This window comes from Heteronotia binoei, chromosome 15 (genome assembly GCF_032191835.1).
Source record: "Heteronotia binoei isolate CCM8104 ecotype False Entrance Well chromosome 15, APGP_CSIRO_Hbin_v1, whole genome shotgun sequence".
NCBI classification, from domain to species: domain Eukaryota; kingdom Metazoa; phylum Chordata; class Lepidosauria; order Squamata; family Gekkonidae; genus Heteronotia; species Heteronotia binoei.
The window spans coordinates 30,933,492-30,953,319 of NC_083237.1; the positions used below are offsets into that span (position 1 = coordinate 30,933,492).

Consider the following 19,828-nt stretch of genomic DNA (forward strand, 5'->3'; position numbering starts at 1 on the left):
TGATAGCAAGTATTGAAACATACATGAGTTTTAAGGCCTTACATCAAAGCATTTCCAAACAATCCTACATTCTCACACTCTGATGTTACAAGTAACACTCTCCCCACTTCTTATTGCTTGCGGCTCCCTTTCTCATGGAGGAGCCCTGCTGGCTCTCCTTGAGGCTTGCTATCTTCAAAGAGCTATTGCTTTGTTAGTGTTATGCAGAGAGGGAGCTCTCAGATCAGTTGATTTAACCCATTCATCACAACTGGTAGGGAAGTACTTCCAACAAACCAAGTAGTATAACACCCCCCTTTGGACCCTAGAGTCCAGCACCTCCTGCACCTCATGATGACTCTGACCCTTCACTTGAATAGGTGGGGGCTCTGGAGGGCGGGGGTGCCAAGACGTAATTCCAGGATCCTTGCGAAGTAGACTGCAATGAAAAACAGGGTGACTCTTACTAAACATCTTAGGAAGGTCCAATTCTACTGTCACTCTGTTTATCACCCTTTTGATTTTAAATGGATCTAGGAATTTATACGCTAATTTTTTGCAAGTCTGTGGTAAAGGAAGGTTTTTAGTGGATAAGAACACACTCTCCCCTTCCTTGAAGTCCCATTTGGGGGAGCGCTTCTTGTCAAAATAGGCTTTATAGTCCCTTTTTGCCATTTCTAAATTTTCGTGGATGATCGTCCAGCCCTTCTTTACTTTTTCCCACCATTGTTGGCAAGAGCTAGGTGGCGCTGTTCCCTCAGGACTGGGTAGCAGGACAGCAGGATAATGATGTCATCCAGGAACACCACCACCCCCTTGTACAGATATTCCCACAACACTTCATTTATAAAATTGCAGGGCCCCCTGCAAGCCGAAAGGCATTACTAGGTATTCAAACTGTCCCATGAGTGTATTGAACGCTGTTTTCTACTCGTCCGCCTCCTTGATCCTGACATGAAAGTAAGCATCCCTCCGGTCTAGTTTGATAAATATCGACCCCTCCGACACTGTGCTCAATAAGTCTTTGATTAGGGGGATGGGGTAGGTGTTGGACATGGAGATCCCGTTTATTCCGCGAAAGTCTGTGTAAAGCCTCAGACTCCCATCCTTCTTCTTCCGGAAGAGGACCGGGGCAGCATGGGGTGCAGTCGCTGGCCTAATGAACCCCCGCTTCAGATTTTTATCGATGAATTTCCGCAATTCGTCTTTCTCAGCCCACCCCATTGAGTACAGCTTGGCTTTGGGTAGTTCCTGCCCTGGTATCAGTTCAATCGCACAGTCTGTGTCTCGGTGGGGTGGGAGCTCATTAGCTTCTTCCTCGCTAAACACCTTGCGGAGGTCCCGGTACTCTTTTGGAATGGAGTGGACATCCTCCACTGACACACATGTCTTTTCATTCACTGGGGGTGGCGTTGGACCCCAATTCCCCTGCCAGTGGTGGTGGGTGCACCGCTGGTCGGTAAAGTCTATTGTCTGTGCTTTCAATTGTATGTCCGGGTGGTGGCGAGCCAGCCATCCCACCCCCACATCAAAAGATGAGGAGGAGGCAATGACGAAGACCTCCACCTCCCAGTGTTCCTGGATCCCTACTCGCAGTCCCTGAGTTTCCTCCGTGCATGGCCATCCCGTCCATCTGCTCGAATTGGATCGGGTGGGGAAGCGGGACCTTGGTCAATCCTAGGGCGTCCACTAACCTTGGGGTGATGATCTCGCGGGTGCAGCCTGAGTCTACTAAGACTCGGGCGTGCATGAACCACTTCAATTTTGGGTTTAATAAAGTCACTGGTACAAAGAGTAGGTCCCCTGTTATTCTCACCCGTAGTGGTGCCGTCAAATCCGCGACCTGCCGCCCGGCACCTCTCAGTGCAGGTCGCTCTCGTTTTCCGCCGGCTCTGGCTCCCACGACTCCTCTCCCGAGTTCTCAGTTATTATAGAATCCTCATCAAGCACCATGGATGTGGTGATGCTGCCCTGACTGGGCTCTTTGGTCTTGTTCCCCGATTTCTTCTGCCCGGCCGCCGCTGGCTTTGGGGTTGTGGGGGGTGCGTGTGGCTTATCCGGGCAGTTGGCTGCTAAGTGCCTGGGATTGCCGCAGCAGAAGCACCGGCGCCCCGGATTTGGTTTGGGGGTACCCCCTTGGGGCGCGGCCTTTTTCGGCTCCGGTTTGGTCCCGGCTTTGGGCTCGCGTCTCCCTCTCACCCCTTGCTGTTGCTGCCGTTGTAGGGCTACGTGCTTGAGGTTGGTCTCCACTTCTCCGGCCAATTGTATCCAGCCCACTAGGGTGGTAGGGCGGGCCTGCTGGAAACATCGGTCGAGGATGCTTGCATTAAGGCCACGGTGGAAAGCCTCGTACTTCATTCTCTCATTCCAGCCGCGGACCTTGGAGCAGTGTGCCTGGAAGTCGGCCGTGTACTCCCTCATGGTTCTCGACCCCTGCTGCAGCTCTTGCAAGGCGGTGACGGCCCACACCTCTTGCAACGGGTCACCGTGGTGCTGCAGCATGGCTTGCAGGAACCCCGCCACGGTGGTCAATTCGGGGCCTTGGGTTTCGTACAGGCTGACGAACCACTGCTTTGCTGCCCCCTTTAGCTTCGACCCTAAGTAATCCACTCGGCTGAGCTCGGTAGGGAAGGTGTTCCTCCAGTGGGTCATGAAGCTGTTGCACTGGATGGTGACGTACTCTACTTCCTCCGGATCGCCATCGAAGGTGATCTGCAGTTCTCAACCCTGGCCCCCTGCCCAGGGTATCATGGGCTGCGGGCCCACGGGTCCCATCGGCCACCCAGGAGGAAGGATAGGCCTGGGAGGCGCTGCGGGACCAGGGATCAGTGGTGGACCTGCCGGGGCTGGTGGCGTGGCTGGTCCGCCGGGAGGGCCCCTCGGTTGGTCTGGTGGAGGCTCAGCCGGCTCCCCTGGCTGGTCAACCAGCGGGTCTGCCGGCGGCTCTCCCGGCTCTGGGCGCTGTGCTGGTTCTCCCGGCGGGGCCCTTATCTGCTCTCGCATCTGGTCCAGTTGCCTCTGCACTTCGTGGGTGATGTGCATATTGCTCAATTGGAGTTCATTCCGGATCTCTCTCATCCAGATCTGCATCTCGTTCCTCAGCAGCTGGACGTCCTCGGTCCCCCTCGGGCCCCGGCTTTCATCTTCCCCCGGGCCGCCGCCTCGGTCCTCCCCGGCCAGTGCTTCTTCTCCTTCCGCCCCCATTCTGGTGAACAGATTGCTGAAGCGTCCGGCTGCCTCATCCATGAGTGCGGTCGAGATGCGGGGCTGCCACTTCTTTGGAGTGAAGAGTAGCATCGAGAAGTGCAGCAGTGATCCCCCTTTTCTCTGGTCAACTGTAACACCCGGCGGGATCCCTTGCCCCTCTGTGAGTTTGGTGGGTTCTCCGTTATCCGGAACCTTGGCGGCCATCCAGCTAGCAGGTTGCTGGTTCGGATACACCCGTATTGGATCAGTTCCAAAATGTCAGATGTTGGAGCTCAAAGTAAACGAACCATCATTTGTTGCAAAAGTAGTAGCGTTTATTTGCTATCTCAAAGTTCTGAATAGGCAGTTATTGGAACTGATAGCAAGTATTGAAACATACATGGGTTTTAAGGCCTTACATCAAAGCATTTCCAAACAATCCTACCTTCTCACACTCTGATGTTACGAGTAACACTCTCCCCACTTCTTATCGCTTGTGGCTCCCTTTCTCACGGAGGAGCCCTGCTGGCTCTCCTTGAGGCTTGCTATCTTCAAAGAGCTATTGCTTTGTTAGTGTTATGCAGAGGAATTCACAGCATGGGTTAGTAACATTTCTAAGACCATTTGATATGCAAGGTCTTCTGCTTCATAGTTAGTAACAGGAGTTCAAAAATGGTGTTAGTCATGTCAAGGAACAAGTTACAGAATACATTCAGCATAATGACACAGTGATGTTCTCAGTGATGCCTAGGAAAGATGGTTCCACAGCAAACTAATTTATGCAGTAGCTCACAACATTAATGCCAGTAGCTCGCGAAGTAGAATATTTGCTCACAAGACTCAACAGCTTAGAGGGAGTATTAATTAGAAGCTATACAAAATGACCAAATGGTCAATGAATCAAGCAGACAAGCTGGGGATGGAGGGGGGGTGAAGAGCTATCCTGCTAAAGATGAACTTGCCAAACTGAAAACTCTCTGGGCTGGATCCTAGGGATCTAAACCACTAACAGTGGCCTTTGCCTCTGGCACAAGGAGTTCTTGGAAGAACCTTCTACCAGCAGAAGGCTCCTTCTGCAGAAAGAAAGCTCCACCAATATCAGAATGGATCAGCAGACTCCAAATTTATTTATTTCCAACTACAAAGTCCCACCAAACCCATAAGATCAATGGACATGTATTCCATCAAACATTGGTGGGAAGATTTTCTCAGTATTTGTATGTGTGTGTGTGGGTGGGGGGAGTGAGAAATACAGCATTATAGCCATTTGCTGGAGTGGAGACTCTTCTTGTCTGCATTGCAAGCAGAGCTGTCACAAACCCTGGGAAAACAGTCCCCACCAAAAGCATTCCTCCAGAATGTTCACAGTTACCTGGCTTCTGCTTTCCAGCCTGCGGATAAGCACCTAATCCTGTAAGATGATAGAAACACGAATGCATTATCTTTGCTTCCATCACATCTCAGACAGCTTTGCTCCCTATGCCCAGAGCGTACTTCCTAGGGTTGCCAAGTCCAATTCAAGAAATATCTGGGGATTTTGGGGGTGGAGCCAGGAGACATTGGGGGCAGAGCCAGGAGCAAGGGTGTGACAAGCATAATTGAACTCCAAGGGAGTTCTGGCCATCACATTTAAAAGGACAGCACACCTTTTAAAATGCCTTCCTTCCATAGAAAATAACGAAGGATAGGGGCACCTTCTTTTGGGGCTCATAGAATTGGACCCCCTAGTCTAATCCTTTTGAAACTTGGGAGGTATTTTGGGGAGAGGCACTAGATGCTATACTAAAAATTTGGCACCTCTACCTAAAAAAACAGCCCCCCCCAGAGTCCCCGATACCCACGGATCAATTCCCCATCATTCCCTATGAGAATTGTTCATGGAGGTGCATAATGGCTGTGGGGGCGGGGCTTCCCCCGCCGGCCAGCTGGCTGGGGGAGGGGGGAAGCCTGTAAAACCGGGGGATCCCCCGCTGGGATCTGGGGATTGGGAAGCCTAGTACTTCTTCAGATTGCACAAAGCTGTGGTCTCAGACCATGACCTGCCCTTCTTTGCCTTCATTGCCCTTGATACAGCAAGAGAGGGATGGGGTGGGGGGCCATGAAAACCAGCCCTCCTATTTTCCACCACAGTTCCTGTCACAGTAGACCAATGTCAGTAGTGGAGAAAGGGGCTAAGAGTCAGCCCTCCATTCGCCATCACTGCCCTTACTACAGAAGACCACCATCAATCACAGGATTGTCTGCCTAAGTGCCACACCTAAGGCTGAAGTACCATCAGAGCTTCTTTTTTTTTTTTAGAAAAAGCCCAGCAGGAACTTATTTGCACTTTAGGCCACAGCCCTGATATCACCATTGTTTCACACAGGGCTTTTTTTGTAGAAAAAGACCAACGGGAACTCATTTGCATGTTAGGCCACACTCCTGATCCCAAGCCAGCCAGAACTGTTCTTACTCAAAAAAAGCCCTGAGCACCATATTGAAAATGGGGATGTGACACTTGTTAAGGCAGATCGGATCATGTTGAAAGGCGGTATATGTGTCCCTTGTAAGGATCAGTTGCTCTGAATCAACTCAGCATGGGAGACACTCACATTGGGAGACAAGTAGTAGAAAGAGTACATATACATATTAAACAAAAAAACAAAGGGAGAAAGAATGCTTATCATACCTGGCCCATAACCAGCTGGGACACCATAGCCTGGGGAAGAAAGTGTCAAAGAGAAAAAGCTCAGAATGGATGAACAGGAGGCCATGGTGCACAAAAAACAGCCTACCACCCCTTTCACAGGTGTAAACAGAAAGTGATCCTAGTTACCAGATCAAGGCATTATATTGCTGAAAGTTTTACTCTGCTTGCTGGTTTTTTCTGTAATAGCTCTTATTGATCTAAAAGCAGGAATTTATTGTTTTTCTTAAGGACATACCAGGAAGACACAGTTGTTTAGAATATTTTATCAGCTGCTCAAAATACACTTCAGCAGCTACATGTTAGAAACATCAGGACAGGCACTGCCCAGTGTTGTAGTGTTCTTGCACGCACATGTGCCCCAGAGGCCAGATGTACCCATACCCATTCCCTACTCAAATTTAACGTCTGGAGATTCTGGGGAACATCAATGCTACCAACATGAACTAACAAAATTATATCATCTCCCAACAGTGCAGTGATTTACAAAGAAGACAACAGTGCTCTAGCGCCACTTGACAGATGGAAGATCCCATCCTGCTAGGATTGGCTGTGCTCACCTGGTCTGCCTACAAAGCTTGGTCCAGCCCCAAATCCATTCTGGGCTCCTGAAACATCAAAAACAAGAAGGGTTAAAAGATGGAGATGGAGCTGCACCAGTGAGAGCCTTTTTGTTCCAGTTACATTTTTTACGATTTGCAGAAGAGGTCCAATGTACCTAGGATGGTTTGATTGAGAGATGTATGTGCTATCTCTATGATGGTATCCACCTTCTGGAATATCCTCCCTGAATGAGGTTCAATTTGAGACTTGGTCTATACAAGCAATCACAAAGAGATGGTAGAATCTTTTGTACCACTTCAATGCGCAGGTGAAGGGAAGCCATTTTAGAATACTTCTCCATGCTTTTTTAAAATGTGCCTGCAAATAATAACTACTAACCCCAACAACTAGCAGAATAGGGAGTAGGACTGTGAACTCTGACTTGGTAGATTCCTCCACAGTGATATCATCAGGGCTTTTTTTGAGCAGGAACACACAGGAATGCAGTTCTGGCTGGCTTGGTGTTAGGGTGTGTGGCTTACTATGCAAATGAGTTCCTGCCGGGCTTTTTCTACCCAAAAGCCCTGCGTAAAACAATGGTGATGTCAGAGAGTGTGGCCAATATGCAATGAGTTCCTGCTGGGCTTTTTCTACAACAAAGCCCTGGATATCACTCTATGGCATACCAGAATCTGCCCTCCAAAGCTGCCATTTCCTTTATACTGTGGAGATCAGTGATAATTCTAGGAAAAGTCCATACCTATCTAAGGTCAGTCACCTTAGCAGGGAGAAAGAGTCTAGTCAAACCACCTCTCTGTAGCTCTTTGTTTTCTGTTTATAGGGAGTTCTTTACACAGAGAATCATTCAAAACTGTCATTCCCTATCTGCACAGTCATCTCCAGAACAGCACTTCATTCTGCTGCTAAACCTCTATATGTGGTAGACTTACCCAGTCCTGTGGGGAGTCCTGGGGTGCTGTAACCAGGATATTTCCCTACAGGGGTGAAGAAGAAGACAGTGGCATCAGATGAAAATGAAAGGAATAATTATGGAATGAGTTACCCTGCAAATCACAACATACAGTCTCTTATTTACTAGACACTGTATATTAAAGGGCCCTGACCTGGATAGCCCAGGCAAACTTGATCTTGTCAGAGAAGCTAAGCAGGCTCAGTCCTGGCTAGTATTTGGATGGGACACCAATATGGAAGTCCAGGCTCCCTATGCGGAGCCAGGCAATGGCAAAATACCTCTGAAAGTCTCTTGCCTTTCAAACCCTACAGGATTGGCATAAATCAGCTGTGACTTGATAGCACTTTCCACCACCATATGTAAAAAGGTTATTAGGAAAGGGGCTGAAAATAAAGACCGCTCCCCCTCTGCCATTGCTGCACCAAGTATAAACCTTAATGGAAAGACATTTTTCATATCCACGCCACATCCATGGAACACTCCTGCTTTGAGATACTTCAGAACCCTTGTTTAAGCATATTCCAGAAGCAGAGTTAACAGTCACTTAGCTGCTGTAAATAAAGGGGCAAAATGTATACCAGTGTTCTCATGATAAAAAGGTAAAGGTAGTTCCCTATGCAAGCACCAGTTGTTTCTGGGGTGATGTTGCTTTCACAACGTTTTCACGGCAGACTTTTTATGGGGTGGTTTGCTATTGCCTTCCCCAGTCATCTACACTTTCCCCCCCAGCAAACTGGGTACTCATTGTACTGACCTCGGAAGGAGAGAAGGCTGAGTCAACCTTGAGCTGGCTACCTGAAACCCAGCTTCCGCTGAGATTGAACTCAGGTCATGAGTAGAGCTTAGGACTGCAGTACTGCAGCTTTACCACTCTGTGCCACGGGACTCTGTTCTCATGATAACAGACGGCAAAAAACATATGGCTTTTTAAAACTATCATTTATTTCTGGAATGCAGAGACAACCCGAAGATATTTGTATCATTTACCTGCTTTGGCTCCAGCTGGTCCCAGTTCGGCTCCTGGCTGCACACCTCCTACACCTGAGAAGTGGGACATAGAACACCTGAGAAGTGGGACATAGAACTCCTTTGGATCAATAGATGTTCAGACTAGGAGCCTGAATCACAAGCCAGAATTAAGATTGCTGGGGAAAACATCAACAACCTCAGATATGCAGATGACACCACTCTAATGGCAGAAAGTGAAGAGGACCTAAAGAACCTCTTGTTGAGGGTGAAAAGAGGCGAGCACAAAAGTAGGCTTGAAACTCAATATAAAAAAAAAAACTAAGGTCGTTTTCGCACTCACCTTAATCAGCAGTGACGACCCTCTTCACCGCGCAGGATCTGCGCGGATTTTGCACTAATTGCCGCGGAGCACCCAGAAGAGACGGAAAGTCCCGGCGCTTTTGCGGCGCAAACAGAAACTGGTTTTTGGCGGTTTCCGTTTGCGCCGCAAAAGCGCCGGGACTTTCCGGCTCTTCTGGGTGCTCCGCGGCAATTAGTGCGAAATCCGCGCAGATCCTGTGCGGTGAAGAGGGTCGTCGCTGCTGATTAAGGTGAGTGCGAAAACGACCTAAGATCATGGCATCCAGCCTCATCACTCCTTGGCAAGTAGTGACAGACTTCACATTTCTGGGATCCAAGATCACTGCAGATGATGACTGTAGCCATGAAATTAAAAGACATTTGCTCCTTAGGAGGACAGCTATGGCGAACCTAGGCAGTATAATAAAAAGTAGAGACATCATCCTGCCAACAAAAATCCGTATAGTCAAAGCTATGGTATTCCCAGTAGTAATATTACGGCTGTGAGAGTTGGACCATAAGGAAGGCCAAGTGCAGAAGAATAGATGCTTTCGAGCTGTGGTGCTGGAGAAGAATCTTGAGAGTCCCTTGGACTGCAAGAAGATCAAATCAGCCATTCCTAAGGGAAATCAACCCTGACTGTTCCCTGGAAGGTCAGATGCTGAAGCTGAAGCTCAAAGAATGAGAAGGGAGCACTCATTGGAGAAGACCCTGATGCTGGGAAAGACAGAAGGCAAAAGAAGAAGAGGACGGCAAAAGATGAGATGGCTGGACAGCATTACTGATGTAACTAACATGAATTTGAGCAGACTTCGGAGGATGGTAGGAGGGCCTGGCATGACCTGGTCCTTGGGGTCACAGAGTCAGACTGTGCGACTGAACAACAACTGGGAGCCTGATCTCCTTGGATGGGATCCAACCAGTTTTTCTTCTGGTGTCAAAGGGAGGAGGAGGATACCTTTGATCTCTCAAAAAAGCCAAGCTAAGTATCAGGGGACATGCATGGATAAAAGCCACACAGAAGGAGCAAGAATGAGAGAAAAGGGTGGCTGGATCCTACCCACCACCCCCATACCTGTTTTGATGTCTCCTTCAGTTAAGCCTCATTTTTAAAAGAAGGAAACTGGCAGGTGATCTATTACAGACCGTTACCACCTGATTTACTGCTATCTCTTCCAGAGATACAAACGCACAATTGTGTTTGTGCACAAAAATTAATTCCATGTAAATCTATGCAGATTTAAAGCTACCCGTTCAGTAGTGTTCCCACTGATCTGGAAGCAATACCAATGCGTGTGTCCAATGTATACTTACCCCTTATCAGTGATGGGAAGTAAGGGCCCCCTCGGCCATTTCCTTGTGGCTTTACTGCTGCAGTGTATCAAAAACAAAAAGGATAATGAGTCACATGCACAACCTCAGAACATTTTGCTGATCTCTAAGGATTTGAATTTGAGTTTCCCAGATCCTGGTCCACAACCCTAACCCAGAGTCCCCAGTACGATGCATCTGGGTGCTAGGGCGCTCACAAACACCTTTTCTGGTGCTCGCTAGTTTTTAGAAAGTGGGTAGGACCAGGTGGAGCTTTTGTCCTGCAAGGCTCCATTGGCTATTGGAGACTTGATTGGCTGTGCAAATTTTTTAAAATAAAAAAAATTGCTTTGGCAGCAGCTGCCACCACAGCACAAGGATCTTCACTGTGTGACTGAAGGTAAGCTGAGGCTACCATTTTGTGGCTGCAGCAGCCATTTTATGGCAGCCATTTTGTGCCCACAATCTCAAAATGTCTGAGGACTCCTGCCCATTTTGGCTGCTGAGGCGCTGTGAATAGGAAATGGGAGGAAGGAGCAGTATGACAAATAATTGATTCTTACACTGTTGATCAGCTCTGCCCTGTTTGTTTGCAAGCTTTTATGAGCAAGGGCTATGCAAATAAAGAACCAGAGCCAATTGAAAGGTGCCACAAGAATCTTTTGTTGTTCTGCTTGCCAAGAGTGTGGCTCCCTGGCATCTGGTGGAAAACTTCCACCAAGCCTGGTCTGGGGTTTTCCACAAAGCTCCTTTCACAGCTGAGGGCCCCTGATGCCAAGCGATTATTTAATAATAGTGGGGAGACATTCCAGCCAGTGGTTAGCTTAGGACCCTGCCCTGTCTCCTGGCTCGGGGACCTGGCCCTGCCTGTCTGCCTGCCTTTATAGCTTTCTGGGGGGGAGTCAATCCACCCCCCCTCCACAAATGAGGCCACTGAGGAGACTTTTGTATTCAGGGCTGGCAACGACACAGAAGGAATGTGGCATCTTTGTGCCAGAGATGTGACGCAAGACTGGGCATAGGAACCCCTCAGCTCTCCTCATGTTGGGACATTCTGTCAGTCAAGTCCAAGAAGGCTGAGGGGAAATTATTATGGGATGCAGGCAAAGCCTCAAGACTCTAAATTCTGCCCCCCTCCCCCAGCCTTTCTTCCAGAAGTGCAGGGTGATGTTAGATTTCTTCTCTCCTCTGTTTTATCTTACAACAGCCTTGTAAGGTAAGTCAGGTGGAAAGAAAGGAATAGGCCCTTGGTCACTCTGTGAGCCCCATGGCTGAGTAGAGATTTGAACCCAGGTCTCTCTAGTCCCCACTCTAACCACAAGAGCTTTCTCTGCCTGAAACCTCCTTTTTCTCAGTTCTACAAAGATTTCCTTACCCTTCAAAGCAGAAAGTACCCTACACAAGAGCGCACAACTTATCAGTTTTAATTAACTCAGAGTTACTGGCTGCTGTTAGTTCTGGACTCAAATGCAAGTGTCGAGAAGCTAACGATTTCCTTCTTGAAACAGAGGAACCATCCATCAAATCCAGCATTCTCTTTCCAACTGTAGTCGAATTGGTGTGGTGGCAGTAGGCTTCCCAACCCTCCCGCCCTGGCGGGGGACCCCCAAATTTTCAGCCTCATCCCCCGCTCTCAAAAAATCTGAGGGCTGGGGGTGGGGGGGGGGGAGAGAGAGCTGGGCAGGGCGCCTGGGCCGGGCCTTCCCACCAGCCAACAGACCCGGGAGCGGAGAGGAGGAGGCGGCAGCTAGTGGCCTGTCCGCGCCGCCACCACCCGACCCTCGACGGCGCTCCCGGGCAGCCTCCCCTCCCTTTCCCTCGGGACTACAGCAGCGCATGGCCTTCGACTGGCGGCTGCTGGGGTCGGCGGGGGGCTTTGGACGGCGCGGGCGGCTGCTGGCCGCGGCCTCGGGGCTGCCGGCGGTGCCGCTGGTGCTGGGCCTGGCTGCGGGGCTCCTGCTCTCCGCCACACCGCCCCACCACTGCCACCCCGACCCGGCCCTGCGCAACGCCTCTGTCGCCCGCCTTCTCGACGCCGTTCTGCCCCGCAGGCCCCATGGCGCCTGGAGCCCCTGCTTCCTCTACCGCTATCCCCCACGGCGGCACAACGCCAGCCGCCCCGCCGGGCCCTGCACCCGCAGCTGGGACTACTACGCCCTGCCCGAGGCCGGCCTCCACTCCACCCTCATCACCCAGGTCCCCCGATGGGAGGCAGGCGGAAGGGGGAGGGGACCCAGCCTGGCCTCCCTCGCAGGGGACTTCTTGTGGCCAGGGCCAGGCGCCGTGGAAGCCGCCTTGGGTCCCCCAGGAGGAAGGGCGGTGTGCAAAGGCCGTCTGAGGTCCCCTGCTGCCATCTCGCCAGCTCCTGTTCCCTTCCAGTGGGCCCACCCTCGCGCTCAGCCTGGCCTTCCTCGCAGGGGCCTGTTGTTGCCAGGGCCAGACGCTGTGGAAGCTGCCTTGGGCCCCCCCGGGAGGAAGGGCGGCGTGCAAAGGCCGTCTGAGGTCCCATGCTGCCGTCTCACCGGCTCCTGTTCCCTTCCAGTGGGACCTCGTGTGCTCCAGGCAGTGGCAGGTGCCGCTAGAGCAGACCACCCACATCTTGGGCTGGATCCTTGGCTACATGGCCTTCGGCGCCGCTTGTGACAGGTAGCCCACCCCCTTATAAGTTTGCCAATCCCCAGGTGGGGGCAGGGGATCCCCAGGTTTGGAGGCCCTCCCCTTTCAGGGTCCTCAGAAAGCAGGAGGGGGGAGGGAAATGTCTGCTGTGCACGCCATGATTCCCTATGGAGATCAATTCGGGTATAATGGAGAACTGATCTGTGGGTCTCTAGGGCTCAGGGGGGGCTGTTTTTTGAGGTAGAAGCACCACGTTTTCAGCATAGCATCCAGCATCTCTCCTCAAAACAATTCCCAAGTTTCAAAAAGAATGGACCAGGGGGTCCCATTCTATGAGCCCCCAAAGAAAGTGCCCCTATCCTCCATTATTTCCTATGGAAGGAAGGCATTTAAAAGGAGCACGATCCCTTTAAATATGATGGCCAGAACTCCTTTTGGAGTTCAGTCATGCTTGTCACACCCTTGCTCCTGGCTCCACCCACAAAGTCTCCTGGCTCCACCCACAAAGTCCCCAGATATTTCTTGAGACGGACTTGGCAACCCTAGGTGGAAGCAGCCCCCTCTTGTTTGGCCTTAGTAGAGGCCTACTGCTTCTAAACATGGAGGTTCCATTCAGCTAGCATAGGTGATAGCCTTGATTTCCAGTAATTTACACACATCATTTGAAAATGTCAGCAAACTCCAAGGGCTCATCTCAATATAATTTGTTGCAATAAAAACTGCAACAATGGATATGGGAATTAGTTTGATTTAGTAGTTAGGGTCTTATACTCAGACCTGGAAGACGCAAATTCAAGCCTCTGTTCTGGTCACTACACCAGGTGACCTTATCTGTTGTGAATATTAATTAGGGAAGAAAGAACCAAGCTTCTTGGGGGATGAGAAGGATAAAAATGTGATTGATCCTACACAAGCTATGTAGTGTGTGAAGAAATATTTGCTTTTATCTGCCTACTGCCAATTGATTTCCGTACATGATCTCTGTCTACACTGGTCATAATCTTCACAGAAAATGCAGCTCGCAACAATCTGCCACATTTTAGAGTGACCAAGAGACAGAGCCCAGGACAGACAGGGTTACCCAAGATAGAAAAAGGCCTGAATCTTCCTGTTTGGAACAGTGGCAAATAACCAGTATTATTGGAGAAATACAACATGAAGATACTGGGGTACCAACAAATGAAGGGGTGGGGTTGTCCTCAGCCAAACTTATTGGGAACAAGCTAGGGTTGCCAGGTCTGACTCAGAAAATATCTGGGGACTTTGGGGGTGGAGCCAGGAGAATTTTGGGGTGGAGCCAGGAGCAAGGTTGTGATAAGCGCAACTGAACTCTAAAGGGAGTTCTGGCCATCAAATTTAAAGGGACTGTGTTCCCTTTAATGCCTTCCTTCCACTGGAAATAAAGGAGGATGAGGGCACCTTCTCTGGGGCTCATAGAATTGGACCCTCTGGTCCAATAGTTTTGAAACTTGGGTGTTTTTTGAGGAGAGGCACCAGATGCTATGCTTAAAATTTGATGCCTCTACCTCAAAAAGCAGCCACCTCAGAGCCCCAGATACCTACAGATTTCTTCTCCATTATACCCTATGGCGACTGGTCTCCACAGGGTATAATGGAGTGCCTGGTGGACATTTCCCTCCACCCCACACTTTCTGATAACCCTGAAAAGGGGGAAGGACCTCTAAACCAGGAGATCCCGTGCCCCCAACAGGGGATTGGTAACCCTACAACAAGCTGAAGCCTAGCAGCCAGTAAACAGGGGCTGTCCTTGGACCTGGTTGGTGAGTTTGCATATTTGGGAGACTGTGGCAGGCATAAGCCACGTCTTCTCCCACCCTGCCCAACAGCACCCCCATCAAGGTGTAGCTCAGTCAGCAGTGGCCCTGCATGCTGAACAAAATGTTCTGGCATGCAATTGTTCTACAAATATGCCAGCAGTTGCCTACACTTGCTCTAGTGTCCCCAGGAACATTTAACTCCCACTAGGAAGGAATTCATGTTTGTACCCTTTTGCTGCCTCCCAGATATATGAATGGCTGCTATTACATTCTACAGGGAAAAGTGCTACTCCTGGGGTACCCTAAGACCAAAACGTTCCTGGTAGCCCTGATGCTGGCGGACCTTCATTGGCAAGAATCCTGGATTGGGAAGCAGACTGTCCCCAGGATCTGACAAAACAGAGGCTAGGGTTGCCAGCTCCAGTTTGGGCAATTCCCAGAGATTTAAGGGCTGAACCGGGGGAGGGGAGGGACCCCAGTGGGGATATAATGCCTTAGAATCCATCTCCCAAAGCAGCTGTTTCCTCCAGAGGAACTGCTCTCTTTCATCTGGAGATCAGTTGTAATTCTGGGAGATTTCCAGGCCCCCACCTGGTGGTTGGCAACCCTGTGAGTTGCACATTCAGTAGTGCCCTGCTCACAAGAGTTTCGCAGTGTCAAAACCTTTCCGTTCCCACAACACATTGTTAGGGCTCAGTTGTGATGACGGGATCTGCTCAGCTTGGCTGCTCACCCGCTACTGCTGCTCTGAATAGTAATTGGCCTCGTATGCAATGCATGTAGAAAGACATGGTTTGTATCCCCTTTGCTTCATCTTTGGAGAATACTGACCACAATTGCTTGCATCCTACACTCTAACCACCTGTCATTTTTCATGGTTCAGTGTTTTTCCTTGCCTTTTTCAGGGTACAACCACATAATCTGATCAACCTAGGAATCTTGGGAAATGTATTTTTGTATGCATCGAGGGGGGTGCCACAGAATTCTTTGCACCTGTTCTAAAATGCCCAGGATTTTGGGAGGGAAGCTAGCACGGTGAGGAATACACATGTGTGTGGCCCTGAACGGGGCAGTGAATTCCACAAGTGAAATGCCTGTTGGGTGGGCTTCTCACTTTTGTCTGTCTTAAATCTACTGCCAATCCATTCTATAGGGTGATTCTCAGTTCCAGTTCTTTCCCCTCCATCTGGGGTGCAACCCACCAACAGAAGCACTCCCAGGCCACTAAGTGAAGAATCCCCATGGAACAACAAACTGTTCTCTGTTTTGGGCCCCCACCCTCTGCTTGCAATGCAGGGCTAGCAAGGAATGTGACATCTCTGTGCCAGACTGGGGCAGGACGTGGGGGGCGGGCAGGCTGTGACCTCCCAAAGTTCTTCATGTATGGACAGGTCAGAGGCCAAGGGGCAGTTATGGGGTTTGCAAAAGGAAGGTGGAATGCAGGAATCCCCTCTTAATGGTATGGCTGAAAAAGGTGGTGGTGGTGTAGGAGGAGAAGGGGGGCATTATGGAAGAGCCAGATCTCATTAAATGATCTGCAGTGCAATCCTGAGCGGAGTGACACCTCTCTTGAATGAACTTAGAACCGAACTTGAGTCTACATCTAACCTGTAGCCACTAGTGGGACTTTCAGTCACAAAGCAGATGCAAGTTCCCTGCGGGAGCTCAATTCAGACATGCTGCAATTTGGATTGAAACCACAGTGCAGAGGGAGGAGGGGCTTCACTCCTCACACCATTTTCCTGATCCCAAATAGCCCCAATCAGGCCTCAGGATTGTGTTTTCCCATAGGGAGCTTTTCAGAGCTTTTTTTTGTAGAAAAAGCCCAGCAGGAACTCATTTACATATTAGGCCACACCCCCTGCCATCACCGTTGTTTCACACAGGGCTTTTTTGTAGAAAACGCCCAGCAGGATATCATTTGCATATTAGGCCACACCCCCTGGTGCCAGATCAGCTGGAACTGTGTTTCTGTGCGTTCCTGCTAAAAAAAACAAAACCCTGGAGCTTTTAGCTGCAAGTTCCCGTGTGGCCAAGAAATGGAATGTCTAGTTTAGTCCTTAGACAGGGATATCTCTGTTTAGGATTCCACTGATATAGGATGAAGCTTGCTTCCCCAGGGGACTTCCTACCATGGGTGATAGCAGGAAGCTCCCTGTGAGGGGCAGTGTCCAGGGGACATTATGCCCAATCTCGGCACGGCTCATCTGCCTCCCATTTCCCCCCTTTTCTCCAGAATTTTATATTCAAAGTAAAAAGGAAACGGTGGAATAGCTGCAGGAGGAGCACCCAAAGCCAAGCTCCCCCTCCAAATGGAAGTGCTATGCTCTGCATCCCCCACCACTTTCAGTCCTTTAAAGGGCTTTCCCCCCTTTTCTTTACCAAGTCACAATGCAGCACTACAGTACACATGAGAAAAAGAAAGGGGGGATAGCCCTTTAAAGGGTTGGTAGGCTAGGAGGGGGTGCAAGCATAATGGAACACAGAGGATGGGAAGCAGCAGCAGAGCAAGCGGGGCAGAAAAGTGGGCATGTGGACTCTGTTCTTGCCCATTCCCATCCCCCTTGTTGATATTGCCCAGGTGGAGGCAAATCTTTTCACACCGTATCTGGAAGTCACTTAGGGCTGTTTTCCTATGTGAATCCTTTGAGTGGCTATCCTACTGGCTGCATCCAATACAAACAATGATGCAAAAAACCCCAAAAGAAATCTAGTGCACTTGGTAATCAATGTAGCTGAAGGGCTATGGCTCAGCAGTGGAGCACCTGCTTGGCATATAGAGTACCAAGTACAATCCCCAGCATCTCCAGTTAAAAGGGACAGGTATAGGGTTGCCAGGTCCAACTTGAGAAGGATCTGGGAACTTTAGGGGTGGAGCCAGGAGCAAGGGTGTGACGAGCATGATTGAACTCCAAAGGGAGCTCTGATAATCACATTTAAAAGGACCGCAGTCTGCATGCCTTTTAAAGCCTTCCCTCCACTTGGAAATAATGGCAGATAGGGGCACCTTCTTTTGGGGTTCATAGAATTTGACCCCTTGGTCCAATCTTTTTGAAACTTGGGTTTTATTTTGAAGACAGGCACTGAATGTTAGGCAGAAAATTTGGTGCTTCTACATCAAAAAACAGCCCCCCCCCTGATACCCACAGATCAGTTCCCCATTATATCCTGTGGGAATCAGTCTCCATAGGATATAATGGAGTGCCCAGCAGACATTTCCCTCTCTTTCCACTTTCTGATGACCCTGAAGCTGGGGGGAGGCCTCTAAACCAGGGGATCCCCTGACCCCAGCTGGGGATTGGCAAGCCTAGCAGGTAGGAGGTGATGTGAAAGACCTCAGCCTGAGACCCTGGAGAGCTGCTGCCAATCTGAGTAGATGCTGACCCTAGTGGACCAAGGGTCTGAGCTAGTAAAAGGCAGTTTTGTATTCAATAACAGTTTGGTATCCAGCTGAGGATATAGTTGGAAGCCACCTTGCTAAGGTCTAGTTCTGGTCAATGCTTTCATGGACGACTTCCTAGGAATCCCATGTAGACCACCTCGACCGTCTCAGAAGAATGGTGTATGTGGTACCAACTAACTTGAGCCTTGGGAAGGGAAAACCCTGAAAGTTAAGATCAGGAAGAAATTCTGCTTCCCTAGATGAGAACGGAATCCAAGAATATTAACTCTCAGAAGGCTTCGATGCCATTGAGCTGGCGGCACGTCAGATTCTGTCCATGACAGAATATTTGTCTGTGGTTCTCCCCATGAACTTAGCAGATGCTTTGTAATGACTAAAAGACAATCAAGAACTCAGAATCCCACCCATCACCAGCATAGGTTTATGCGCTTAACTACCAAACTGTCAACCTTCATTTGCACCCTCCCTGTCTTCAGGTAAGTTTGGCAGTGGTACAGAAGCTGTGAAAATTTAACACCCAGCTTTGGAAGTGCAAGCCTAAAGGTAAGTGAACTCATTCATTATTCCTGCATACTCCCTCTGCATTTTTGGATCCAGACGTTTCATGTATTGTTCTCTGTGCTGTTTCCTAAAGACCCCTTTTCTGGTAAGAACAGAAGAGTTGCCTCACTGGATCAGACCAAATTTCCATTTGTCATCCAGCACTCAGCAGTGGCTGCACAGATGCTGTCCGACCGAGCGTAGCTTGACTAATCGCTTTTTGTTTCATGCCCTTCAGCTGAGGTATCCTGCCTCTGGCCATGAAGGTTCTATTTTTGGCTATCATAGCTAATTGATGGACCTATCCTTTGCAAAAGGTCATTAAAGCTAGCAGCGGCTGTCTTTGCACCCTGCATGACTGAACGACAGAGTGGACAAAGTGTCAGGACAAAGCGGGAGATCCAGGTTCAAATCCCTATTCTGTCATGGAAGTTTGATGGGCAATGTTGGGCCGGTCTCTCTCTCTCTCTCTCTCTCTCTCTCTCTCTCTCTCTCTCTCTCTCTCTCTCTCTCACTCACTCACACACACACACACACTCCATCTAACCTACCTCACAGGGCTGCTGTTGTGAGGATAAAATGGAAGAGGAGAGAATAAGGTTGTAAGTTGGTTTAAGTCTCCACTGGGGAGACAAAGGAGCTATGGAAATCTAAATAAAACTGATCATGACACTGAATTCCATAGGTAAATTCAGTAGTGCGCACATAAATGTTTCCCCATTGCTGATATTGAACATACCCTCAATCAATTGCATTGGATATATAGCCCCCCTACTTCTAATGTTACAAGTGAGATTCTCTGTTTATTCTCTCTCTCTCTCTCCCCCCCCCCGCCACATTGTTCATAACTTCATAAGCCTTTGATGTATTCCCTTTAGTAATCACTTTATTCAAACATTAAAAAAAGTTCCAGTTGCATATGGTTTTCCTTTTTGGAAAGATGTACCATCCCTCTGATACAAAGAAAGTAACTCCATTCTCTTTCCTCCCTCTCTTGCTTCTTCCTTGCTTAATCCTCCCCCACTGCCCCCACCGCGTCTCCTGGACTTACCACCCTGGAGACTCCCCCTGGCCAGGCACAAGAGAAGAAGCGAAGTGCAGAGATTCAGTCTCATCATGGTGAAGCTGCAGGAACTTCTCAGACTCTCAGGACCCCACAAGGGGCTTGGGAGGGGGCTGCTCCTTTTATTCCCTGCTCATGCCCCGTCTCCTGCCTGCCTCCTCCCTTCATTGGCTGCGCAGGCCACCCCTGTTTCATTCTACCCAATGGGCTCTCAGCAGATTCCCCCAGGAGAGGGCTAGGCAATTCAGACACAGCAACACCTTGCTGTTAACCCAGCCATGTTTAACACTCACTCGCTTATGCCCTTGTTAGCTGGCAATGCTGTCAGACACATCTTTGCACCCCAATGTGCAGACACAATGCTCCAGACAAACACCCAGCCAGCTATCGCTGCTTCTGCCTTCATTATATTATCATTATGCTAAATTAAACTTTCCTCAGA

The 19,828-nt window shown here is 49.5% G+C and overlaps 1 protein-coding gene across 1 annotated transcript in view; it reads right to left on the bottom strand.

Moving 5' to 3' along the window:
• GREP1 (glycine rich extracellular protein 1) overlaps positions 1–19,491 on the bottom strand; it is a 31,790-nt gene extending 12,299 nt beyond the window's left edge. The window contains exons 1-7 of the mRNA XM_060255012.1: positions 19,375–19,491; positions 9,990–10,046; positions 8,355–8,408; positions 7,345–7,389; positions 6,412–6,459; positions 5,834–5,863; positions 4,538–4,576 (exon numbers count right to left, since the gene is read on the bottom strand). Of these exons, the coding sequence (XP_060110995.1) occupies positions 4,538–4,576; positions 5,834–5,863; positions 6,412–6,459; positions 7,345–7,389; positions 8,355–8,408; positions 9,990–10,046; positions 19,375–19,441 (340 nt within the window). The 5' untranslated portion in view covers positions 19,442–19,491. The remainder of the gene's footprint in view (positions 1–4,537; positions 4,577–5,833; positions 5,864–6,411; positions 6,460–7,344; positions 7,390–8,354; positions 8,409–9,989; positions 10,047–19,374) is intronic.
• Between the last annotated feature and the right edge of the window lie 337 nt (positions 19,492–19,828).